Raw genomic sequence first — 25,384 nt, 5'->3', positions numbered from 1 at the left:
GGCTGACACTTTCACAATGTGAAGATTTAGGAATTCACAGATGGTCTATGACTGCATTTGATCCTTTGAAAGTGTAAGATCAACTGAAAAAAATCAGAACCTCAAGAGGCTGCAAAAAGGAACCTGTGATGTTGAGAAGTACTATCAGAATAGTCAGCGTTTGTACGGATCTAGATCAGCATTAGACAATTCGGAGAAGGACAACCCATGCTCTGGGACCATAACATACCCACAGTGGCACTGTTTGTCAGTATTCTTCCTGGTGTTGTCTGGCTTTCACCAGGACAACGAAGCAGACAGCAGCAGATCAGACAGCAGTACACAAAGTAGGACACTATTATTTAGGGCACAGCAGCCCCTCCGAGCTTATCCACACGGAGCCAGCCTACAACACGCTCCGAAGGGGAGCGGCGAAGCATTAACTGGGGCTGCAGGATGGGAGCTGCTCCCATAAGGTACCACACACATGCGTTAACTCTTTAGGAACGGCTTCGAGCTTCGCTGAGCTCTCTAGAACCCGGACAACACTACTGCAGTCCACAACAGCAAATTATGAAATGAAATCAAGGCCTTTGTTTGAATTCAAGCTAGAAGAGGCTGGCTTAGAGAGCTCAGGGTTGCTACAGCACTTACTAGGTGGGACTGAGGATCTGATACCACTAAAGGACATCTGCAAAGCTGCCAGGGAGAAAAAAAACATAATTACGATGCTAGGAGTTTTATGGGTCAATTTTTTCAAGGCCCTTTTGATTTAAACTAGAAATTAGCAAGCCAGAAAGATACATCACACCCTCCACAAACGTTATTTACAGCAGTATTCCTTGTTTCCCTCCTTGCCTGTGCAGTTTTCTGACAATGCCACCCCCTGCTGAGGAACGCTGCAGCCGGCAGTATTTTCTTCAACATTTCCTATGCTGTGAAGGGACTTCTGAAGGTAAGGACTCAAGGAGATTTTAAAAAAAATTTTAATTTTAAAGCCTCCCATGTAGTTTATGAAATTCAGCCCTCTTCCCCACTGCATAAAAGCACAACCTGCTCTCTCAGAGACAGAACCACAACATCTCAGCAGGCGCGGGACCAAGGACAGAACAGAAACCGAACTCCTTTCTCTACCAGCTTACACCTACTGAGGAGACAGCTCCAGCAACGGGACCACTTCCCACACTACCCCACTGCAGAGGATTTAAGACTCCAGCCCCCAGGGCTCCACTGTTCACAATCATTAGTACTACTAAAGGAAGTAATTTGTATTAAAACGTACAAACCCAGACTAGGCTTCATGAAAATGCTTACTTGCAGGTGAGTTTTCTCAGAATGTGCTATGCCTCGCTCACCTACCACTAACTCTAGGTTATGCAGAAAGCGAGATGCCCTGCTCCCCTCCCTCAGCCAGGACACGTGCGGCAGACGAGACGCCCGGTGTGCTGCAGCTAAAGGGCACTTCAGGAAAGCCACATCTGGGAGGAAAAAGCCGTTATTTTATTTTCATCCTAGCCTCGACCCAAACAAGTCACATCCAGATCTATTGTTTATGCTCAGCCTCCCTGGAGGCAGCCTTTAGCGCGTATCTTACACAACCAAGCTAATTCTGTATTTCTGACCTACATAAAATATCAGACTGGGGTGGGAGGGAGAAGGGGGACCGGCCTTCTGAACGATGTGTTTCAAACCTTTCTCAGTAGAGAGGCATTAATAAATTAAAGGCCCTTATTTGATTACTCAGTGTGAAAGATTCTCAAATTAATCAGGCTGGTGGCCGTGTTTTCACCGTGCTGCCAAGCAAGGAATAAATAAAGCCCTTTAATTGGTACACTGTACCGAAATCAAAGCCAGGCGAGAGGCCCGCCGCATTATAGGCACAATGTGAGATGAGCATGTTTTGTAGCCAATGACGATGAAAAAAAAAAAAAAAAACCTCACAGTGCTGTAATAAAGCAGAAGTGTGAATAATTTCACTGTCACTATGTGTTAGAGCAGCCTGGGAAGAACGTCACGTGGGCTGGAACAGCGCATCGATTGGTTACAGATGACATCATGATATGCCAAGGCACAAGCTCAGGCTTCTTTTATGCCTGGATTAAAACCCATCTCACATCAGCCATACTTCAGCTCCCTCTGCCGGATACGGGGTCGCTCGAGGCGCAACCCAAACCCAGACCGCGCGGCCTGCTCTGCGGTTAGGAGCTGCTGCGGCTCTCAGGCATTGCATTTCATAGGCAGCGGTAACGATTCCAACCCCTGCGCGTCTTTTTCCTTATTCCGTTACATCTAAACAAACAGAAAAGGCACCACACAGGAAAGGAAGTGAGTTTTGAGGATGGAGAGGAGTACGCTACCTTTCTGCTGGAGAAATGCGCGTGCTTCCCTAGCTTGTTGTTAAGAGCCTCGAGGAACATCTCGTCTGTAACTTTTCCAACATTCATGCAAGCATCGTCCAGAATGGCAATGATCCCTTTGTGCTGCTGCTCTACCAGGTCAACGATGACCTGATTGTTGAAGTAATCAATCTGTAAAAACCAAAACACAGGTATATTTGTGACTCTGGCTAGTGAAAGAGAGGAGCACCACTGCTGGCCACTGATGAACAGTACTGTGAGTCTGATAGAGAGCATGGGGCCCACCACTCACAGGAGAAGCAATCAGCTTTCAATATGCAGACCGTTAATTCAAAATCAAGCAGATTACTCTTCTACCACTAAACAGCAGAGAAGGTCATCTTTCAAACACCTCACATCAATCTCAAGACCTGCTACAGAATGCACTTTAAAATGTCTTTTAAATTCAACTGCGCGCAGGCACCCCAATGAAAATTGTGCATCTTGTCCTCGGCATTATGAAAGGAATTTGAACAGGAGAATTCAAGATGTTTATACTTGAATATCTACAAGTAGACAAAACACATAAGCTTTCAGAACAGAAACACGCAGTGATGTGTGTGGCATCACGGAGACTCCACAATACGTTTTACCTCAGACCTGCATCCACTTATCTTCTCAAACCACGGCAAATACAGAAATGTTGTGAGAGAAGTGGTTAGCTTCTTCCACAGCCCGACTTCCAGACAGCACGTCTGACAGTACAGCTGGCGGGGACACAGATGTCCTGTCAACTCTGACGGGAGCGTACATGTGGAGCAAGTTCAGATCTGGGGCTCATTTTGGTACACTGACCTCAAAGCGACCTCTCCCTCCCCTGCCAAATCACTCACATGCTTCCAGGGAATTCCCTCTCGCTGGTACTCTTCCTGCTCCTGCTTTAGAACCAGCTGAATAAAGAGCTGCTGGAGCTTTTCGTTGCAGTAATTAATGCAAAATTGCTCAAAACTGCAAGAACATCAGAAAAAAAGGTGATGAGTTTTCTGGGAAAGGAGAAGGCACAGCACTGTGCTTTAACAACATGGCTCACCTGTTATTGTCAAATATTTCAAAGCCGTAGATATCCAGGACACCAATGACAGTGTTTTTCCCGTGTACTGTTGTGTCATAGTTCTTCACTTCAATCACGTCATTGATGTGTGTCACAATCCAACAGAAGAGCCGCTCATATATGGCCTGTCAGGAAACAAATACTGAGCAATTCTGCCTGCATCCGCCTCAGTTCTTTCTGTTAAACGCAACACATGGTGCTACAAAGCTTAATTCAAGATGCTACCCTAACTGCACAACAGCCACAGATAATATTCTGCTAACGGGGAACAGCTGCTGACAAGAAGAAAATATGCTATGAAAATATTTTTTTTTCTTTCTTCCAGAACTTATTTATTCGAAGTCTCAACCCTAGTGAGGTCACTAGGTACAGTGGCTCCCCTAATTTGATTCCAGTCTGTTTCTCAACTGCCTAATAGCTTCCGTACCTGAGAATAATTTAACGATATTGAAAAGCAAGTGAGAGTTCAGTTGTAGAAATCTAACAGCCAAACACAATGGCAGTAAAATATTCATGTTCAGCTTTCAAAAAGAGAACGTTCTGTAGGCATAGTATCTTTGCAGTCTGCATGTTCAAAATGTACTGCGAAGCTGTGCAAATATATATTGGGAAAAAGAGTCAAGTTAATTATCAAAGATCCTCATAACTTCATCTGTTCTTCCCTTGTCGTTTGATTTCTTAGCAAAGGAAGGACAATTGCCACTCCTTTCGTCCTCAGTATCCACCTTTCCAAGAAAAGGACAGCACTCTGGGTTTCCAACCCAGGTTCTAGATGTCACAGTTCCCCTCTCTGCTCTTTCAATGGAACTGCTCAATGAAGTCAAGAATCATATTTCACAAAACATTCAGCTCTGTACAACGTATTCCTTCTGCAGACACCAACAGGCCAGGCTTGCGCCTCCCTCCCCTCCCGCGTGCTGCACGCGCTGCTCGTGTCACGGCCAGGGAAGGGTAGGGACGGCTGCTCTGCCAGCCCCGTACAGAACACAGGGGCACACAGAGTCAGGAATAAACCCACATCAAGTACAGACCTCCTGTGTCTCAGCAAACACTACACTTACTGATCCTCCCAGGAATCATACCAGGACCTGAGCACTGAAAAATACGCAGTTACAAAGGCAACTCAATACTGAATGGCTTCCTCAGGCATCACTGTTCTTTGCTGTACCAAGTACAACTCAACCAAAAGGCAAAAGCAAAAGAAATGTGTCTGAGTTACCTTCACATATGAAATCAGGTGCAGAGGAAGGAAATTTCAACTCACTTTTGCAAAGGCATCTCTGCCATAGGTGGCTTCCTGCTCCGTATGTTGTTTGTCAATGACATCCCGACCCGTAGCTACAGTTCGAAACAGAAGAGCCTTCTCCACCATGTCAGACTTTGTTGACAGCAAGTCTGCGATGATTGACACGACCTTGCTGTTTTCTATTGCAGGCGTATCACCATCCACCGAAAATTTCAAGTTCCCCTGCAATAAGCAGCAAGAAACTAGATTTCTCAGTCTGTCTTGTATGAACATGAATCCGTGCACGCCAAGGTCACCCATATTCCACCTGCTACTCAAGTCAGTAAATCTCCTAACGCATTAGACGGGTGGGCCTTGCATATCCACGTACCCACAAAGCTCCAGCACCAGTGGAAGCAGCAAAGCCTGACTCAAAGCAAAGCATTCCTGCTCAACGTTCAGCTTTTGGGGGGGAAGAAAAAAAAAAAAAAAAAAAAAAAAAAAAAAGTTATATTAAACACTTCAACACTTCCAGAGGTTTAATCAAACACTGCCTCAAGATCCGGAGTTCAGTGGTGGGAAGTGACACTACGTACACAAACGCTGGATGTAGCATTTTGTCTTCGCTGCACCGAAACGCGAGGCTGCCGTTCTCACTGTCATGCTATGGCCCACAAAGGTACTGTGAGTATTCTGGGGAAGGTGACAGGTCAGCACGGCTGATGGGACGGGACAGCAGCGCACTACCACAGCGGCTCTGTTACGGAGCACATGCAGCGCTGGATGAAGTAGCAATGCCACCGCATGATCTGCAGGAGAGCTCTCACATCCTGCCTGCGCAGCCTAGCTCTGCCCCCACTCCCTTCCCCAGCACTCGCGCACAATTTCTCCAGGGAGAAGAAGAAATTGGAAAAAAGCTACCGGTTTCTTTGTCATCTTCTTCTTGCCCCCCACTACGTCTCTCTCCTCAAGGAAACAAGACCTGAGCTACAGAGACACTGCGCAGGGAGGAGGCTCTGTGGGTGAAGGAACGATTTCCTCAGCATCAGGATACAGAGGATTAAGAGGTCGACTGCATCTGGCTGTGCTCAAGCCTCCACCATGAGGTGAAGTGCCCTCCCTCCAGCAAAACCAGTGGTGATGGCAGCTATGAGGGTAAAAAAGGAGAGAAGGATAGCAAGGCAAGATCTCCCTGCCTTCTCACTGCCAAACCCAAACAGTTCCTTCAGTTCCTTTTCAGTGCATTTAACAGCTCCCAGTGCTTTAACAGCTCCCAGTGCTTTGTGATATATCTTTTTTTTTGGATCTGGAACATGCAGGAATAAATGTGATCTTCCATCCTCACTGCAGTGTCCTATTCCATCAAGGAATTTCACTCCCCCCTGGAAGTTAAATATTGTACACACTTTTCCAGACAACAGATCTTCCAACTGCTTCTGCCATAAGAAAACCAGAGGTGCTGGATGTACAAGAACACTGCTTGGCCTGTCCCGAGGAACAGGCTGCTCACACCTGCGGGCAGAGAGCTTACCAAGTGAAGAATGGCTGCCACAATTTTGTAGACAGTCTGAATCTCCTCTTGCTTGAAGCCTATCACTTTCATGGCGTCAGCTACTGCTTTGAACTCTGCACCATCATTGATGGAACACTGAGGGGAAAGAGATGTTTGGGACATGAGGGGCTTCATGGAAGTCAACTGTGAGAAAGCAAAGATTTTGCAAGCCCATGGGAAACAGATCTGTACGTCACTATTTTCCGATGCAAGACACCGTCATGAGATTTCTCAACTTGTTTTAATGCTGTACCGTGTGCTTGTACGCTCAACCCCGTGTTGGACACACAGGTACATTATCAGGGTTTGTTTCCACTGCAGATTTCTAGAGAAGCTGATAAAGGTGTCCAAGAAGGTCTATGAGTTGGATTGCCAAAGAGCATCTCAAGAATGCAATTATGAAATCAGAGAGCCTTCTGTCTGGACCCTGCTTCAGAGGAACAAGACTTGGGTCAACTCCAGACGTGTTTAAAGTCTTCAGGATCGTGCTGTTATAAAACCTTTATGGGTCTGTCCCCTTCTTTCCTGCTCAGAGGCCCCCCTGAGGATAAGTCAGATAGGAAGAATGAATGCTTCCTCCTACTGTTAAAAAAAAAAAAAAAAAAAAGTCCTTACAGCTTTTTCATCCAGAAAGCAGCTGAAGGTACCCATTATGAAGCATGAAAAGTCCGTCATTGGTAACAGGTCAAATGCATTTGCATTTATTGGACTCACTGTCCAAAATGCCTGCATTTATTAACAGAGGCGATGTCTCTCCTACTACATTTCATTGTTTTTATAAGCAGACACAGATGTAGTAGGCACAAGCACACATATGCTTATCTTCTAGGGCCAGAAACTCCATTAAACGTAGTACATCAGTGTCACCTTTCCATTTTCATCCCATAAACACTGGTCTCGGCTTCCGCCAGCTGAGAAGTATTTCAAGAAGCACTTACAATTTTAAGACAAGTTACCTCTAACTCACTGACAACAGCCTCACCTTCAGCTGTGCGCCAGGACAGATGTAGTTGTAGGCAGATGCATCCTTCTGAAGATGCAGAGAACGTAACATCTGGTCAGAGCCGCCCTGGAGGAGCTGCACAAAGAGTAGTTTAAGAAATGGTGAATGAAAAACATAAAGTCCTTCCTTCTTCTGTTTCTTATTCATCTGCTTGACAAGCAAAATCATAAAAACATTAAATTACTGCTGCAGAAGAATTAGCCACAGTATCTGGAGTCACAAGCACAACACGTGCAAAATATACAGTCTGCATCGTGGTGGGGCTCCGGCCACCGGAAAGGGGTTGCCTAAACGGCTGTCCTTTGAGTGACACAACTGTTTAGAAAACAAGCCTGACCCTCTTCCCACACCAGCCATGTTTACGTCTGTGACGTGCCACAGATGTGTCTTGGCAAGCACATCTGCCTTCTCTGCTGCACACGGAGCCTTTCCAGTACGGAAATGACACATTCACGAGAAAGGCGCTAACACACCATCGTGGGGTACTGAGTAAGTGGGGAAAAAATAAACAAACCTTCATTTCCCTCACTGGAACCCTGAGAATGAAGGTTACACTAATAGGCCGACCATTTCTCCCAAAGGACACAGAAAGGAACCGCCATACAATATGGAAAACATTAAAAAAAAAAACCCTCCCACAAAAAGAAAGTCAACTTGGTGTCATAAAATTACTTCCATATGGACTGAAGGCCTCCAGAGAAAACAGAGGGATTAGACTTATTACAAATAAAGGAGTGAGTCCAATATTCTACCATACTTGTTTAGTTAGCCTCCTTTTAACTTTACAAATATGTTAATATGGTACTGAAAGACAGGAGGAAAAAGAATTAAAAATCTCCCCATGCTTCTTCCTCAGTCCAGGTCTCTTCAAAGAACTAAAGAACCTGAGACCATCCAAGATGCAACAACAGTGGAACCCTCTGCAAAACACACGAGACGGCGAAAGCTTTAACCATTTTGCCTATCATATCCGGGAAACTTGAGAAAAGTAATTCGTTTCAGCAAATGAATACAAACCTGGTAAAAAGAATGAAAGCTTCGTTCTCCCGGCTGTTGCACAATCACACGAGACTGTGGGGAAACAGAAGACAAGGATATTTCTGGATGGGGATGGCCTGCTTCCCCAGCGCCTCCTCAGACACCGATGCACCAGTTCACCACTGCTGGACACCTCCAGAGTGAGCTGATCGGGCAGGAAGTCTTATGGACACTATTGGCTAGGCACGGCCACGCAGTTTGAGGGCTATAACCAAAAAGATCACCTCACGTAACAGCTGCCATGTCCCGCTGCCAAGCGGGAATCCCATGTGGCAACTACAGCATTGCTTTCATGGAAGAGTCAAATAAAATGTCACTTTAGTTTCAGAGTTATTTAATCACTGGGAATGAAAAACGGGACCATGTGACTACCAAAAAAAAAAAAAAAAAAAAAAAAAGAATCACAGGCAGCAGTCAGGGCCTTTCAGGAGCCACCCTACAGCCCCAGGGGGCATCGTTTCAGGGAGCAAGGGGCAGCTCCATTCTCAGAGCACTCATTCCAAATCAGCGCAACACAGCACAAAAAAAAAAAAATTAAAAATTAAATGCAGCAGAAATTCAGTCACCAAACAACTTATGCTTATTTTATGCTACAGGTTTGGATGATGGAGAGCGATGAGTTCCTGCTGCAGTGCAAAGTCACCGCCTGTGAACTGCTTGTGTTCAGCCCTCTACTGCTTTCAAAATGGGAGCAAATTTAACTTGGTAGAAGCCAAGAGTATGAAATAAATGATCAGGATTTAAGTCATTGCAGCTGCAGCTCCACGCCTTTTTTTGCATAAAATATGACATGTAAAATGTTTGGGTTTGTGCTTTTGTTTTTTAAAATAAAGTGTTTATTCTGAAAATGGACTTCAGGGAAATAATGGGAAAAGGAAAAAACAAACAAAAAAGCATGTTAGCAGATGTGGTCAAACACATAAATTAAAGCCAGACACGTGTCTCACACAACGAGAACTGTTCATAGCTCAAGCCCAGTTTCTCTTCAGTTTTACGTATCCCAGTGTTTTCAGTCACTACTTAATGACAAAAAAAAAAAAAATTACACTTAGGATCACCTGGAATATATAAAACCAAAGCTACTGAAAGATCATACAAGGCCGTGGCATTACTCCAGAATAACCGTTCCAAAGCATACCGTTGCTGCTCACAGACCTAAATAGCTTCTCCTTTTATTCACCAGTGAGATTGCAATGCAGGAACTTACAACGAAGGAGTTTTGCAGACGTTAAATTAATCTCAGGTTTTTTTCTGGACACAAACATCTTTATGTTATAGTCTTTTGAGTTTATGTTATAGTCTTTTGAGTAACACCAGTCCCTCACGCGGTGCGCTCTGAAAGCGGTGGTGTTACAGGGCTCTGAAAGCAGTGCCAGTGCTTCACCAGCATTTCAGTTACTTATACTGACTCCTGGAGGAAAATTAAGTCCTAGATTTACCGAGATTCTACGCCCTCACACATCACCCGTTGACATAACACATTTGAAAGGAAAACTTCTAATGGCAAAGCACATACTACAAAAGGAGCTACACAAAAGCCTCTAACTCTGAAAGCGAGCACATCTTACCTTTTCTAGTAAGTAATTATTGATGTGCCCACCTATGGGGTCTCCTTTAAAATCAAAGTTGATATCCATGTATTTTCCAAACCTGCTGGAATTGTCGTTACGGTTTGTTTTGGCATTGCCGAAGGCCTCTAAGACACAGTTGGATTTCAGCAGGATGTTCTTCACTCTGTAGAACAGACAAATGGAAAAGAGAACAGGGTAAGTCCAGGCTTGTATACTCAAACCACGGCAATTTTTCTCGTGGGCACTTCTCTAGAAGAATTTAGTAACAGGGGAGGTGCTCTTCTGTGATGTATTTGCGCAGACATGAGTGACATCAGCAATCCCATAGGAAATCAGTTGGGAACTTTTGGTAGTGTCCCTCACAGCTGAGCAAACAGGAACCAAAGATCAGATCCTCCCCCTGAAAACAGCATCAAAAATTCAGTTCCTTTACACGTTCAGTTTTGAAATCAATTTCTTGAACTCTCTTGAAAGTAATTTTCAACATTTTTGCCAAGGTAGGCATTAACTCTGTTTCAGCAGAAAGTCACACTGTTTGCTCAAAAACTTTTCCTCTGAGGCTGGTAGTCACATTTTGCAATCCAGGAGTACGCCCCTTGTGCTCAACGTGCTATTTAACGCACAAGTATTTCGGGCAACCTGCCACAGGAAACAGGATATTTCTAGATACTGTTTTTATTTTGAACACCTGAACTTTCAAAATACAATTTTCTACATGATTTCAGCAATCAATATTGCAAAACTCCCAGAATAAAAGTAGTATCTGAAAAAGTTAGGTGAATGGTGTAAAATCAGCATGCAATTAGTACAAGAGACCTTCTAACAAGAGGGTGCCACGGTCCACAGAAAGAGATTCACAAACAAAACAATTTGATTTATTTTTCTGCGAATCCCTTACCTTTCTACCTCTGCTCTCTGGCCGGGGTTGGTAATGGCTGCTATGTACTGCATGATGTATTTACTGGCCTCAGTCTTCCCAGCCCCGCTTTCACCTGAGGGCAGGAACACAACGACACCACAGATCAAAAAACCCAAAGCAAATCACGGAACAGTCTATCTTAATTCTGCCCTGACGGTGGTTGGCTTTTTTGTTATTGTGTTTTCCGAAGCAATCTTATTTGTGTGCACTTGCTAAATTCAGCCGCAACCCTGCCTGGCTGTTGCTGCTCTGCTGAGTTGGCAGCAGTTATGATGTAAGATTTCCCAGGTCGGGGAAAAGCCTGGCACACCGACGATCAAAAGGAATATTGTTAGAAGAAAAAGCCTGGCACGCAGAGGCTTGGCCAGCAGCAGCGCTGGGAGCTGCAGCACAAGAGGCTACTGTTCAGCACACCATCTCACGGCCCTCGCCTTTCAGAGCTGCTACAGCACGGGAACATCAAGGAACCGAAGTGCCAGGATCCAGACAGAGACCGTTCATGGTACAAGCACTGCTCGCGCTGTTAGAGCCACAACGAGCAATCCGTGTGGTCTCCGAAACAGAGAACAAAACCCTGGCCCGTCACCCAAGGGACGAAAATCAGCAGCTCTCTGGAGACAGGAGCCCTCTTCCCGCTGAGCTCCATTCATGCGGGCAGAGCAAGCAGGGACTCATGTTCAAGTTAGCACTTTGCCTGCGCAGATTAAGCTGATGACTGACACCAGCTCTTGAATTAGATAAAAAATAATTGTTAAGGTCTCCAGACACAGATTCAAATGCAAATAAACAGCTTTAACAGTAATGAATTTTTCTTTTGTAAAATGCTGTCAATAGCCAAATCATTATTCTTCCTCTGCCTAGAATTTCACAAAGATCAAGTGTTCATCACGATGAAAAGCTCTTTCAGCTTACCTGATATTACAATGCAGGTGTCTTTTGATCGCCTCTTCATCGCTTTGTAAGCGGCATCAGCAATTGCAAAGAGGTGAGGAGGCCTCTCGTACAATTCCCTTCCTTTGTACTGCTCAATCGTGTCACGCCCATAGATGTTCAAGTTTTTGTAAGGATTCATGGAAACGACCACCTCCCCAATAAACGTATAAATCCGTCCTTTTTCAAACCTACCCAGGATGAGACAAAAGGGAAAAAGGGAATTTGTTAAAAACACAGAGCTTCAGAATTTGTCTTCCAAGCAAGTTGCCTGTGTCATCAGTTGAACTCTTCAATCCATCATCATACTGAAATATTATAATAAAACACTGACTATGGACAGAGAAAAAGAAAAAAAATTAAAAGAGAGAGAAAAGAAAAAGAAAGTACACCAGCCGCATCCCAGGCTGCATCCCCAGCAGCGTGGGCAGCAGTCGAGCGAGGGGATCCTGCCCCTCTGCTCCGCTCTGGTGAGACCCCCCTGCAGCGCTGCGTCCAGCTCTGGAGCCCCCAACAGCAGAAGGACGTGGAGCTGTTGGAGAGGGTGCAGAGGAGGCCACGCAGATGCTGAGAGGGCTGGAGCAGCTCTGCTGTGAGGCCAGGCTGAGAGAGCTGGGGCTGTTCAGCCTGGAGAAGAGGAGGCTCCGGGGAGAGCTGAGAGCGGCTCCCAGTGCCCAAAGGGGGCTGCAGGGAAGGTGGGGAGAGACTCTTCAGCAGGGCCTGGTGGGACAGGATGAGGGGTAAGGGTTTCAAAATAGAAGGGGGTGGATTCAAATCAGATATTAGGGAAAAATTTTTTACACTGAGGGTGGTGGCATGCTGGCCCAGGTTGCCCAGAGAAGTGGTGGATGCCCCATCCCTGGAAACGTTCCAGGCCAGGTTGGCCGGGGCTGTGAGCAACCTGATCCGGTTGGAGATGTCCCTGCTCCTGGCAGGGGGTTGGGCTGGGTGGGCTTTGAAGGTCCCTTCCAACCCCAACCATTCTATGACTCTATGACATTATCTGACCAGCGTGGCCCAGATGGTGTGTTCGCATATTACGTAGCGACCTGATGTTACAAGGACTAAGAATAGGGCTAGCTTTGAATCTTACCACCTACAAATGAAATGCCTACTGCTGTTTCACTTACAGATGCATGACCGATCAGGTTACTGAGGTACAAACACCGACTGTATTTCTGAGTATAGCAAACTTGCTTTGCCGATGCAATCAAGACGGCTTTTTGCACATGCAGGTGTTTCTGTTGCCATTAACGTGCTGCCAGGAACAAATGTTTCTAAGAAATTCTTTAGCAAGATTTGAGGCTTACTGTTTCTGCAATTGGCAATAAGTAAAGATGAGTTTGTGATGGGCTTATATAATCTGGTTCACAAAGGGGATTTAAAGGCAAACTTTTTTCCACATTCTACAGCTGTCCACAGCCCAGCTCAGGTCTGAGAAACTGAATTTTGAAGCCCCTCATGTAGAGGGGCTGTCATCACATTTGCAAGAAAGTAAGCGAAGATACAAGCCAAAGAGCAAACTACAGCCTTTCAGCTCTAGCACTTCGCTGCCATGCCATCCTTTTCACTAGAAGGGACTTTGATATCATCACTGCTGCTAAAGGAGAAGGGAAAGCTAAACCACACCTTTCCTAACCTCTACCTGGTCCTTAGAGTCCTGTCTGCAAACAACACAGAAAATAAGTCAATGTTTGTCTTAAAAAAAAAAGTTTACGTTAAAAAGATATTTCCAAAGAAATTCACATTTTCTTGGAAGTTACCTAGCAGAAGAGCCCAGAAGGATTGCAGATTAACAGCTGCAGATTCATACAGCATTTGCTTCTGCGGAGGAGAAGGGATGACAGCAGATTGAGAGATCAACACACAAACCGTGGCATTTCCACCATTAACCACCTGTCTGCACCCTGTACTGAGATCTTACGACATTAGATGGCACCAGAACACCTCTCCAGAGCACAAGGGCCTTCCCAGTCCCCCATGGACTCGCACAAATTCCAGCATTGCTTTATGGAAGTTGTTACCACCCCGGGGTGTGACAGGCTTGGCATTTTCCATTGTTCATTTGAGATTTTCCTGCAGCATCTCAGCAGAGTTAGTTTGTAGCAGGTGTCATAAAACTCAAGAAATATAATTTAGCAATCAGCATTCCACTTTCTAAAACCCTTTTCCCCTCAATTCCTGCTTTCTCCAGAAATACTTCACTAAAATGATGCAAGAATCGCAAAATGTCTTTTTGTTCCTGCATTCAGTTTTAACTGAGGGTAGTCCTGGTATGCATTTCCCAAAACAACAATGAGCTTAAAATGCAAAGATATTTTATATTTTAGAGATACATGCTGGTATGAAATACAGAATCGCAGCCCAATTCTTAAAAACAAACAGTTTGTTCTCTGGGAAACCAGAAGATGGACATAGGAACGCAGGAGGCCTCACGCACTCAGTCCTTGTCATTTGCCATCCCTAATTTTAATTATTTGAAGAACAGATTGTGGGATTTAGAAGATACCAAACACGCAAGACACACGTGGGTGCAGAGAGATGGTACGCCAGGCTGCTGGTCAGGAGCACTGGGGACTCTAAACGTACATGGGAGAGCTGAAAAACCCCAACACACACAACGCTGCCGCTGCCGAGGAGATCAAATCACACCTGGATGTACGTATGTAACGGCAGCCACGCAAGGGCATCAGAATCGGCAGAGCCCTTCCCATCTCTTCAGAGCCAGGCGATCCAAAAAGGCAAGCTGCCCAACAGAGAGCATACAGACCGCTCTCCAAAAGCCACCGCGCAGCAGGCACACAGCCACTGCTGAAGGCATCAAATCATCAAAATAAAGATACAGCAGTTTCTGGAGGAGGTTTTAAGCCCCACCATATCACCAGATGCATGGCCAGAGGATTCATGGGCAGCACAGAGAGGTTAAGGGGGTTTCTTCTAGCTGCCAAGGGAAAAAAAAAAAAAAAAAAGAAAAAAAGAAAAAAAAAAAGAAAAAAAAGGATGTCCCTACTGAAGAGTCAAGTCACCATCACAGCACCCAATACTCTGACCTCCTCCTTCAGCAATGAATTATGTAAAGTCTCAGCAGCAGAGCGCAGTTTAAGTTTCCTCCCTTGGCAGTTCAGTGCTCCCGACTGCCTGCTAACGCAGAACCTGTATTTGCCCCGCCACACCGCCGGCTGCTCCGAGCTTGCCGCCCCGGAGAGCCTCCAAGTCGAGTTTTAAAAGGCTTTGCCAGACTGATGAGTTGCGTCTTCAATCCCTGTAGCGAAAGGCAGAGATTAGGGAGGAGGATCCATCCCCGGGATTGACAACGGGGCATCTCCCAAGCGTGGCTCTAAGGATATGGAGTTTATGAACACCCACCACCCCCATTTACCTCCGCTTTCCTGCTTGGTGTTTTTTTTGTTTTGTTTTTGGCTTCGGGTTTTTTTTTTTTTTTTTTCTTCACTTCTCAGCACCAGAGTTAAAATTCCAGGGCTGCCCTCAGATGTTCCCAGAAGGAGCCGTCGCTCCTCGCCCCTCCTTGCCGATAAAGCCTCTTTTCAGCAGGCAGCGCGGCCCGGCACAGCAGCAGGCCAAGAACAGCAGCGGCTGTTTTCCTAGCTGCATGGCTTCGGTGGGAGGCTCTTGGTTTGCCTTGCCCAGGAAGAACTCGTGAAAAGTTAAGAAAACAACCGACAATGGCAGCCCAAACTGGGAGGCACGGGCTGTGTTAAATTTGCTGTCCTACTGCAAGGCAAGGCCGCAAAGCAGACGGCAAAGCTAGCCGGTGCTCTTTGGAAAGGCCCATCAGCTGGGGCTTACGCTCATCAAGGGACAGTGTGGTCATCTCAGTACCGAGCGTAGAACGCGTAGGAGTGGATTTTTGTCATTAAAAGCAAGCTACGGCACACTTGGTAAAAGGAATCCCTGTACCCACTCCTGGGGGTCCACACCCCCATGGCCAAAGCTCGGTTTGTACGGATCACGAAAGTCATGTCATCTTGTGGTGCAGCTTGGAGGAGAAAAGATCTCCCCGTAGTGATGCTATTTGAATAATTTCTGTATCACCGTCTTCTGAAATTTCCACTTGTTACTCTGGCATCTGAAACCTAGCTCAGCAGTCAAAAAGAAAGTCACATTAGTTAATCCTTGTGTGTTGTTCTGATAAAGAACACCAGCTCTCTCATCAGAAGTTTGTATCCTAGTTTTTATTACCTTGTTAAAACATCAATCGACAGCGAGAAAATATAAACCAGTAGGTCACAGCATATAAATCATTTAAAGGGATAGAAATGATTGTCCAGGAAAGAAGACTGCTACGGAAGTATAAATGCTCTTACGCTGTTATACAGGTTTATTTTTAGGGAGTTGGAAAAAAAAAAAAGTATCCTTAAGTCCAGACATCCTATGTTCACATCCAATCGCTGCTGGAAAATCCACGGCAGAAATCAGAAGGCTGAAGCAGAAATCTCCGCCACCAGAGAGCACTCATATTTAGGATTTCTCCCACCTGACAAACACTCCAGTCAAAAATAAAACTGTTCTTACCAAGGAAATGATGCAACTTCAAATGCACTCAGTACAAATAAAGAAAAGAGTTAGCTGGCAAGACTTGGAACCCATACTCCAAAACAACATCTGCAGAACGCAGACCGTTAAACAAAGGCACCCTACCAGGCAACCGCCGCTCCAGACGCTGCAGTTCAAATTATAAAGGGAATTTCTAATTAATCATTTACCTGATAACTCCTCTGCACCAAAAGATAAACAGAAACTTGCCGGGACAACAGACAGCACTCCGAGGCTCACTGCCATTTCCAGAATTCGGCATACTTTCTGAGATAACCTGTGCCAGCTGCCAGGGATCGCGTGCAGCAAGATCACAGGCCGGGCTTCGCTGCCGTGAAACGGCTCCTCAGAAACACATTCTGCCAGTCTTTCCCTCCATCTGTCTCCTGTCTGAGGAGCAGAGCAGCTGCTGGAAAAATCATGTCAAGTCACCAGTTGTCTCATTTTCTGTCACTTTGAGAGCTGAAGTGTAGCTACTGGTATCACGGATTATTTTCTCCTGGGAAAAGACCTCCTCTCACCTGGAACGACTCCTTCCTCACCACTGATCACAGACTGACATCGTACTCTGCTTCACACACATGCAGGCACGCTAAAGCTTTCCCACCTCAGCTGGTGCTCAGGAAAGCTCCCTGGTCTCACCCTTCCGGCTCCCTGACGCCACACAGATGCTCCAGAAACAGAACATCTCCACGACAAGAGGTCACAACACAGCCATGGACTGAAGACTGACCTTCAGCTTAACTGTACAGCAGAGTGGCTTAAAGCAAAGGAAACATTAACAGAAAAGGCAAAAGCAAATAATTCAGGACAGACACAGGAGTGCTAAGATGCATCAGCCTGCGGTAGTCAACAGCCATCACTGAGGGTGGAAAGAGTTTAAGGTGATGTTCCAAACTATATCTATTTCCAACTTATTAACTCCAAAGCACAAAAACCCCAGAATACTCAGTACAAGCATATTGCTTTTCCGTCCTTCCTCCTTTGAGCACGGGAAGAAGAACGATGTAGAGCCGCACACCTCTGGCACGCAGAAGAGGAACAGTTCCTTTCCGTGTTGCAAACACCCCGTGCCATTTGGGTTATTCCCAAGGGGGTCAGAGGTCTTAGTTATTTTTCACCACCACATACCCACATTAAAAACCCGTTACTGCAGGCTTTGACTCCATTCTCATTGCAAACACGAGTTTAATTAAATGCCTTCACGCATGTTCATGGGTAGTCAAGGACGGACCTTTAGGATGTGTTCACTCAGGAATGGAGGTGAAGTAGACTTTTAGCGCTGAAATCGTATTTACCTGGTTTTAAATGCTGCGCTGGCCAAAGGAACAACTATTCTTCTCATGACTCTGCTTAAGCATGCTTCACCCTCTTTATCCAGACAATTCTGCCTTTTACTTGTGATACCAGGTCTCTCTGCTGAGAATTCAGTGCTACTTAAAAAATTTTATTTCAGGTAAATCTTGAAATAAACTCAGCTGAAAGTCATTCTTTCCTGCTTGACAAGTCTTTCAGTATATTACTCATAGACTGTGTTATAGCAAATCATCCTCAGCACAAGAGAGCTCAGATAAACGGGTTTGTGTTGGCAGAATTATAGCTGAAATATTCTTCCTGCACTTGGAAAAACAGACCAAAAAAACTGTCCAGTCAGTATCACCTCCCCGCGCTAGGAAAACAATCCAAGCCTGTCAAGATTCTCAAGACAGGCATATTCAGAAATCTACAGAGTTGTGATCCATCCCGAAGGCCAGAAAACCTAGAATTTAATTTCATTTAACGTGCAGGTGAAATTTTTGCTTGCAGTTGTCCTGCACAGATTGAGTTTTCAGATACTGCCAGTTTAACAAAATAGGAAATGCCATTCAGCGCGCGTTCTGCACCACTCCTTTCCTGTACGGAGGGAGCAGCAAGGGCAGGGTGAGGAATACTTCATTCATCTGCAATTTTCAGTCAGCTTTGGAAATAAGGTTGAAAGAGTCCTTTGTAATGATGTAATTTTTTTTTTCCAAAAGAAAATAGTAAACTATGAGTGACTGGTGCCACATCTTCCTCAACAAACCACTGTTTAAGCAAGCTGACTGTAATTTGACAGGGCTGATTCGGCTCCAGCACAGCTGACCCTTGAGTCATCTCCGCAGCTCTGCAGCCCCACTAGGTAAGCGCGGGGCAAAGGAAAACGGACGATGGGTGCTAAGCTAGCTCTAACGAACGCTGAATAAAGGCTAAAATTCTGAAACGTAGCTAGCTAGAAATGGGAATAATATTAAAATCTCTGTCCTTAAACATGAAGTACTAACCTTGCATTGAAAAAATGCCAAACCACTAAACATCAGAGTCACTGAACTTTCCTCTCTATTTGCGTCAGAGTGAGCGGTCGGTCCTTCAGCAGGGAAGCACTGTGTACTCCTTTTACATTTCTAGAAGCAGAGTAGAAGATGCAAGCAGGCTCGAAATAGATAATGAGACAAAACGAAGTTCTCTGAAAAGCTTCCAGGGACAGCATAATGCTTTGTGGTTTTATTCCAATCCACACGTGAGAAAGCTGCTGCCGAGCACAGGTAGAGGAAAGAGGCTTGCTCCCGACTTCTCTGCGTAGGGCAGTAAAACACTCTCACTTTCCATGTGAAAAGTCTGGCCGGAACACCGTAAAATCCTCATGCAGTAATCATATTACTCCGCTTTGAGCAGGAGGTTGCCCTGAATGACCTCCTGAGACTGAATTATCCCATGATCCTAGATCTAACCAGAAAAGAGTCAAACAGGCTTGGGATAGCAACAAGAGACTGCCATCTACCCATCATCTCTAACTTTTAAATCTGTCAAATAAAAGCACATAATGTATAAAAGGAAAGGAAAAAGAAAAATAAAGCTCTAAAGTCCGGTAGGTTATTCTGTCTGCTCCCATCACACATGAAGTCAACTGGAGCACACGTGCAGAAGAGCCTGGAGCTTGTCATGTCAGAGGACTAAACGCTGGGACTCATACACTAAAACGCTACATGCATAAGACTCATAAAACTGCTGAGGAGGAAGAAAAGGTGGAAGTAATCCCTCTATACGTACATCAATAGATGAATATCATCTTGCTAGGTAGCCAGAACTGATTAAACACAAAACTACACAGGCTCACACAAAAGAAAAATGGGAATGGACTTACCCTGGCCAAGACAGGCTGGAAACTGAAAGCTCGCTGTTGAGGGAGCAGTCCTGGAGGAGCATTTCCACAGAAGCTGCAAGGACCAGCAAGCCTTGCTGGACACTGCTGAACTTATTTCATGGATGTGTTTAGGAGATTTGGCTTCCTGCACTGACCAGCAACTGACTTCATGATCCATTATGTTCCTGCCACTCTGATGTTACAGCATTCAGGTACATAAAAAAGAGACACTTTACCTTCATTCACCACCTCCCCTTTCCAAACCCCGCGTCCGTATTAATCGTAACCTGCCACACCATGACTATCCCAGCCTTCAATCTGGGGAACTCAGCTTTGTCCAGCGGATTATACGCCACTGTTAAAGGGTACACTACCTTCAAACACATCAGTGGACAACACTGCAGCACAAAAGGCAAAAACCAGAGCAATGACTGGTGGCTGGACAGATTTGCATCATGCGGAAGATACCGTCTGGTTCCATCACCCTGGTTCAGCGGTGCAGGAATTCTGCAACGGCAGGTTTGTCTGAACAGTGTCCAGGCAAGGGCGAGCTCATACTTCTGAATAACAACCTGTCTTCCAAGGGATGCTGCAGGAACCATAAAATCCTGCAATCCAACAGAAAGATCAAGAACAAGCAGAAAAACAAAGACCATGACTGGTATGCTGTTACTTCCTCCTAACTTCTCCAGTAACTTCAGGAAACAAAACCCATTCACGTCGCTCCTGACGACCCTGATACAGCAGCATCCTTGTACAAACAAACATCACCTGAAGCCACACCAGCAGTTGTGCCAAGGATGACTCTCAACCTTATTCTCTAAGCTCTTTCTTACACCTCTGTGTGCTATACCACCTTTGCCATTTTCTGTATGCACCGCACAATCAACAGCACTTTGCTCTGATGTCTAACTGCACCTCGATTTACTCCACAAGCCTAGGTGCCACGGTACAATCACAGCATCGCACAGGTTTTCTTTGTAGATGTTTGGAGACTCCTTTTGCAGTCAGCCGGCCACGAGATGCTGATGTTCAGACGCTTCATTGTTCTGCTGTAAAGGAATATTCTGCATTTGTTAAGCTTGTGCCCAGTGCTGATCTGTGAACGCTGCTGCACTCTCCTGAATACAGCATTGTTTTGATAAAGGGCTCGAAAAACCCAAGAATCATCTTGCAGTATTAAGATACAGTACGCCATCTGCGAGCATTCCACATGGCTTGCTTAGTCCTTTGGTAAAGTTAGATCTAAAATAGAATTAGATGTCTTACAGTAACACAGGCCATGCAAATAATGCAAAAATAATAACGCACAAATTATGTTTCTGCATATTTAGGGTTTCTTTCAGAGTGGTTACAGTGACCTGCACCATCTCACCTAAACACAAACACTGAGCACGTAGCCCTTAAGCAGGACTAGTTGTTTTCTGGCCATGAAACCACACAGACTTTAGACATTTCTGTGTTCTACAGCATATTGTGACTTCACACAGCTCTCGTGGTTTTGGCTGGCAAACTGTCCTAGCAGCTCATTAGATCAGCAACCCAGGGCTTCGGCAGACAAACTGCTGAGCCTCAAACCAGCAGAGGAAGATATTCCACCTACAGCTGCCCATCCAGCTCCTTTGCCAAAATTCCCTTCTGCCACGTCTGCTGGAGGGGCAGTGACAGACAGCCATGGTCTCGGCCACCCCCAGTCCAGATCAGCACGGACACCATTCCCTGCAGGACAGACGCCAACAACTTCAGAGGTGAAGAAAGAGCCATAAGCAACGGAGGGGAAAACTAAGTGTGCAAATCACCAAGCTAATACATTTCAGCACAGCATGTCCATTAACTATTCGGTTGAAATGTTTTAACTCGTGTTTCTGTGGGAGCACGTCTGGTCAGGAAAAGCATCCCACTTTCTGGTCACACATCTGGCTCAGGTTTGTTGTGGGACTTTTTTTCTTCTATTTTCTGTTTTGCATTGGAAAAGCATCACGTTACCTAACGACAATCTGAACCAGAGCTGCGGTGAAATCCCCTCTTCGCCATCTCGGTCTCTCCCCCACCAGCAAGAACGAGGAGCAGGTGCCCTGGAAGACAAACCCTCCAGCCCTACAGAAATGAGATTAAGGATGCCTGTCAGTGCTGAAAAGGCCTAGCAAACATACACAGTTTGTTCTTCCAATTAAAGAGTAACTAATATTTTACAGGAAGATTGGTTCAGAAATACAGGGCTTTTTTACTACAACTAAGTGCAGTGCTTTCAGTCGAAGCCGTGAGTGTGACTGACCTGGCAGACTCACCAGGATCTTTCTCCCTCTCACCGAAACGCCACCTTCAAAAAGGGAAGAGAAAGGAGGACACAGGGAGCTCTTCAAACATCCTTGTGGATACGGAAACACAGGGGAGGACAGGCAAGATAAGCAAATTAATTGGCACAACAGCCTTAAGTACTTCACTTTCCATTTTTTGAATGGAAAAACATCTGAGCAGTAGGAGTGCGGTTATTTATGCATTCATCATCCATCGCAAAGGGAGTGCACTGCTAAATGGCAACTGTGCCGAGTTGTTAAACAACAGCAACGCATGGGGAACATTAGCAATATGGAAAAGGACTTAACTGGTTTGATTATTAAAACAGATTACTTGATTTACATGCTGCTTGTTTTATTGTTTTAAATTATCACTGGAAAGATTGTTTGTTTACTTCCTTTAGATTTTACATTTTTTTTCTGTCAATAGCTCCCACTCAGAAGCTGAAAGACTATTCAAACAACAGCGTGAGGTAGCACAAATACGACTCCGAATTCATACGCAGATAACCTGTAAAACATCTAAAACTCATCTTCCCCAGGCTGAGGTGGCTTTGACCACAGCGTCATATTTTTAATTCTAGGCCAGTGGAATCCAGAGCCCTGTGAAATGATTTAAACCAGGAAATTTTCAGAGGACTTATCAGCCCAAGAATTCAGGCAGGCTCCCACTTCTGTGAAGTATCATTTGTGAGGTACTGACCGTTAGCTAGTGGCAATCACTGAAAGTCAGAGCGATGCTACATTGTTTATCAAAAAGTTTCATAACAAAGTTGTCAGCCACTAATTATTTACTGAAAGCCCAACCTTAGCCTAGAGCAGTGGTCAAGTGCCTGCTCTCAGCTTTGGCAGATCTAATTACACACTCAAAACCAGCAGCGTAGAGTAAAACCGCACCACTGCTTATTTCCAGGATCACCACACTCATTCTCAACACGTCTAAGGAAGCAGCTGGCCCAGTCTGGAGCAGGGCGTTAGACGAAGTGACCTCCACTGGTCCCTCCCAAACAACGTTACTCCACGGCTATGACATACGTGTTGCTGCTTCAAGGAACGGCTGAAAATAACCGTTATTTCCAATAACAGCAGCACAGGTATTCAAATTAATTTTGCTATCAGCCTTAATTTTTTTTTTTTTTAAGAAATCAGTTTAATTAGCAGTTCAGAGCTATGACACATCCTCCTCCACACGCTGTTTCTCTTCTGTGAGCAATCAGCTGCTAAGACCTTGCAGAACAGCAACATACTGCAACGAAGCACAAAGAAATACACTTTGAATCAAGAAATCTGGCAGTCACAAACTGTTAATCTCTTTCCATCTTTTAAAAACACCTATGAAATCATCTATTAGACAGACAAATTCCTTTCTATATTATTTTTCCCATTTTTTTTTTAAGTTACAAGGTTTGTATTATCCTTCCCACATCCATCTGATCGTCTCCTCTGCAGCAGGGAGATCCCATGAATACTTGTACAGCTGGAATAAGATGGATCATACTAAATTACTACTAATTACAAACTTAGAAATATTCACAGATCAGCTCCCCAACACACTGAGCAATCACCTTCCAGCAGGGAATAACAAATGAAGGAAATGGATCCATTGCCAGTTTTTCCAGGACTTCTGAAAACACTGGAGTGCTTCGAGTTTCTTGAAATATTTTGCTTTCTTATTTGGAAAGCATTAGCAGTCCCCACACTAGGTGTCTACAGCAATCCGTAGCAGAGTACAACTGTCAGCCGTTACATATCAGCACACACACGGCGACTTCAGCTCTGCAAAACCCACGGAAAGTGCACACTTACCTGACGAGAAGCAGCAGCAAAGCTGGTACCCTCACCCCAAAGTGGCCTTTTGTTAGCTAACAAAGCTGTTCAGAGCCGGCGCCAGCAGAACGCTGTTTTCCACAATGGAAACCCACAACATATACAACCTTTAACTTGCATTTTAAATATTTAATATATTGTGATGCCAGTCACTACTCCATTACTCTGTGTGTACATACAGCATACACACTGAGTGTAGTATTTTCATAGTCTTTAAATATATATATTTTTTAATATATTTTTAGATTTATATTTATACACATAAACTAACCATTAAGGTTTATATTTACACAAGGCTCCTCCTAGCAAATATTGCAGACATTCCTGTGGCCTGCTTCTAATTAAATCTGATGAACAAGATGATCACATACACAACCCAGCACAGAAACGCACCTCCAGCTCTGGGATGCAATGCCACGGTGCGATGGACTTGCAGATAAGGCCAAGGTTCAAGTGTTTCACTCTGCACTTTCATGCCATGCCAACACAATTACCACAAATCCTAGTTTTGTCAAAAGGAGAGTGGAATGTGTTTATGAAATGACTCTTCCTCCTAAATATATTCAAGAGAGACTTACAGGAAAAGAAATAAAGCTTAGTTATTTCCTGTTCACATCTTTGTTCTTTGAGGAGAACAAAGGAATTTGACACTTTATATCTCCCCTCATCTTGAGCACCCACTCTCTGGCCTTTTCCCTGGAGAACAGACTCGCATTAACAGCTAAGGAAACAGTCCCGCATATAGTAAAAACACACATTTTCCTAAGTTGCTGCTACAGTGCACCGGTCATTAATGCTGATAAGCAAACACCAGGAAATAAGAAGAGTTACTAACACCATATCTTCACTTGCCTCAAAGTCACAGGTCAGAGGAGATTAAAAACCAGTTAATTATTTCTTCTACTTCTCTCTCATGCAAGCAAGCTTCATCTTCTGAAGCTATTTGCTTGCGCAGTCAAATTTCTGTCTCAATCCTAAACGAACTACAGTTCAGCAGTGAAAATGCCAATGGTTCTAGGAAATGGGCCACGCGGAAACTCTCCTAAACTCTCCAGTAACCTGATACAAGAAAAATCCTTTCCTTAGTCCAAATCTGTTGATGTAACCTCAAGCAAGACAGACCAGGGATCCAAAACAGTTTAACACCATTTGAAGTGTCGGTTCACCCTCAAAATACCTCATCTGGGCTGCGGCTCATCGAGTTCTGGAGAAGAGAACAATAGATACCCTCCAGCCAAAGCAGTGTGCCAGGACCAAGGGTTCCTGCTTCGCAAACACCAAGTGGAAGCCCTAAAATACAGGATCAGTACGTTAAAACAAACCAGCCAACCTGTGCAACCCACCAGCAACGATAACTCGCAACTTCCCCTCTACCACCTCGTGCTGCTTCACCAGCGTAACACAGATTCTACCTCTTCCCCCTTTTTTTTGGTGAGGATAAGGGGGAGTGAGAAGTGGGGAGAGAAGGAAGGTTGGAGGAAGAGGAGATAACAGAAAAAGTGTAATTCCATCAGTTCAGGTTGAGGGATTTGTTTCCACTTTTAGTTTAAACAAGTCAAACTTTATTTACTGTCCTTCCATAAAAGCACTAGTAACTCTTCATCACAATAACCATCTCTTATTTCTTCTAATTTATCCTATTTTAAATACAGAGGGACAAAACTGTTTATAAACACAAAAGCCTGCTGACATTTTATTAAGTCATACCAACATTTCCCTGTCTTTACTGACTGCATCTCCTCCTACTGCATCCTTCAGCCTCATGAACATTTTCTAGAAGCACACTGAATGGGTGGCTGGTATCACGCAGCACATGCAGCGTCCTCTAATCCTCCTCTGCCACCGATCCATGACCTTCCAACTTACTGCACATTACTCATCT

The 25,384-nt window shown here is 44.8% G+C and overlaps 1 protein-coding gene across 3 annotated transcripts in view; it reads right to left on the bottom strand.

The window, feature by feature from the left end:
* MYO1D (myosin ID) overlaps positions 1-25,384 on the bottom strand; it is a 158,551-nt gene that overhangs the window by 110,372 nt on the left and 22,795 nt on the right. For all 3 annotated transcript variants that reach the window (XM_086766952.1, XM_086766954.1, XM_086766953.1), the window contains 10 exons: positions 11,647-11,855; positions 10,714-10,807; positions 9,813-9,978; positions 8,224-8,277; positions 7,186-7,281; positions 6,183-6,299; positions 4,691-4,894; positions 3,406-3,551; positions 3,209-3,323; positions 2,337-2,507 (listed from right to left, as the gene is read on the bottom strand). In XM_086766952.1, the coding sequence (XP_086623078.1) occupies positions 2,337-2,507; positions 3,209-3,323; positions 3,406-3,551; positions 4,691-4,894; positions 6,183-6,299; positions 7,186-7,281; positions 8,224-8,277; positions 9,813-9,978; positions 10,714-10,807; positions 11,647-11,855 (1,372 nt within the window). The remainder of the gene's footprint in view (positions 1-2,336; positions 2,508-3,208; positions 3,324-3,405; positions 3,552-4,690; positions 4,895-6,182; positions 6,300-7,185; positions 7,282-8,223; positions 8,278-9,812; positions 9,979-10,713; positions 10,808-11,646; positions 11,856-25,384) is intronic.

This window comes from Chlamydotis macqueenii, chromosome 25 (assembly GCF_036417535.1).
Source record: "Chlamydotis macqueenii isolate bChlMac1 chromosome 25, bChlMac1.mat, whole genome shotgun sequence".
In the NCBI taxonomy this organism is placed as follows: Eukaryota; Metazoa; Chordata; class Aves; order Otidiformes; family Otididae; genus Chlamydotis; species Chlamydotis macqueenii.
This window is presented reverse-complemented; position numbering and strand designations above follow the sequence as displayed.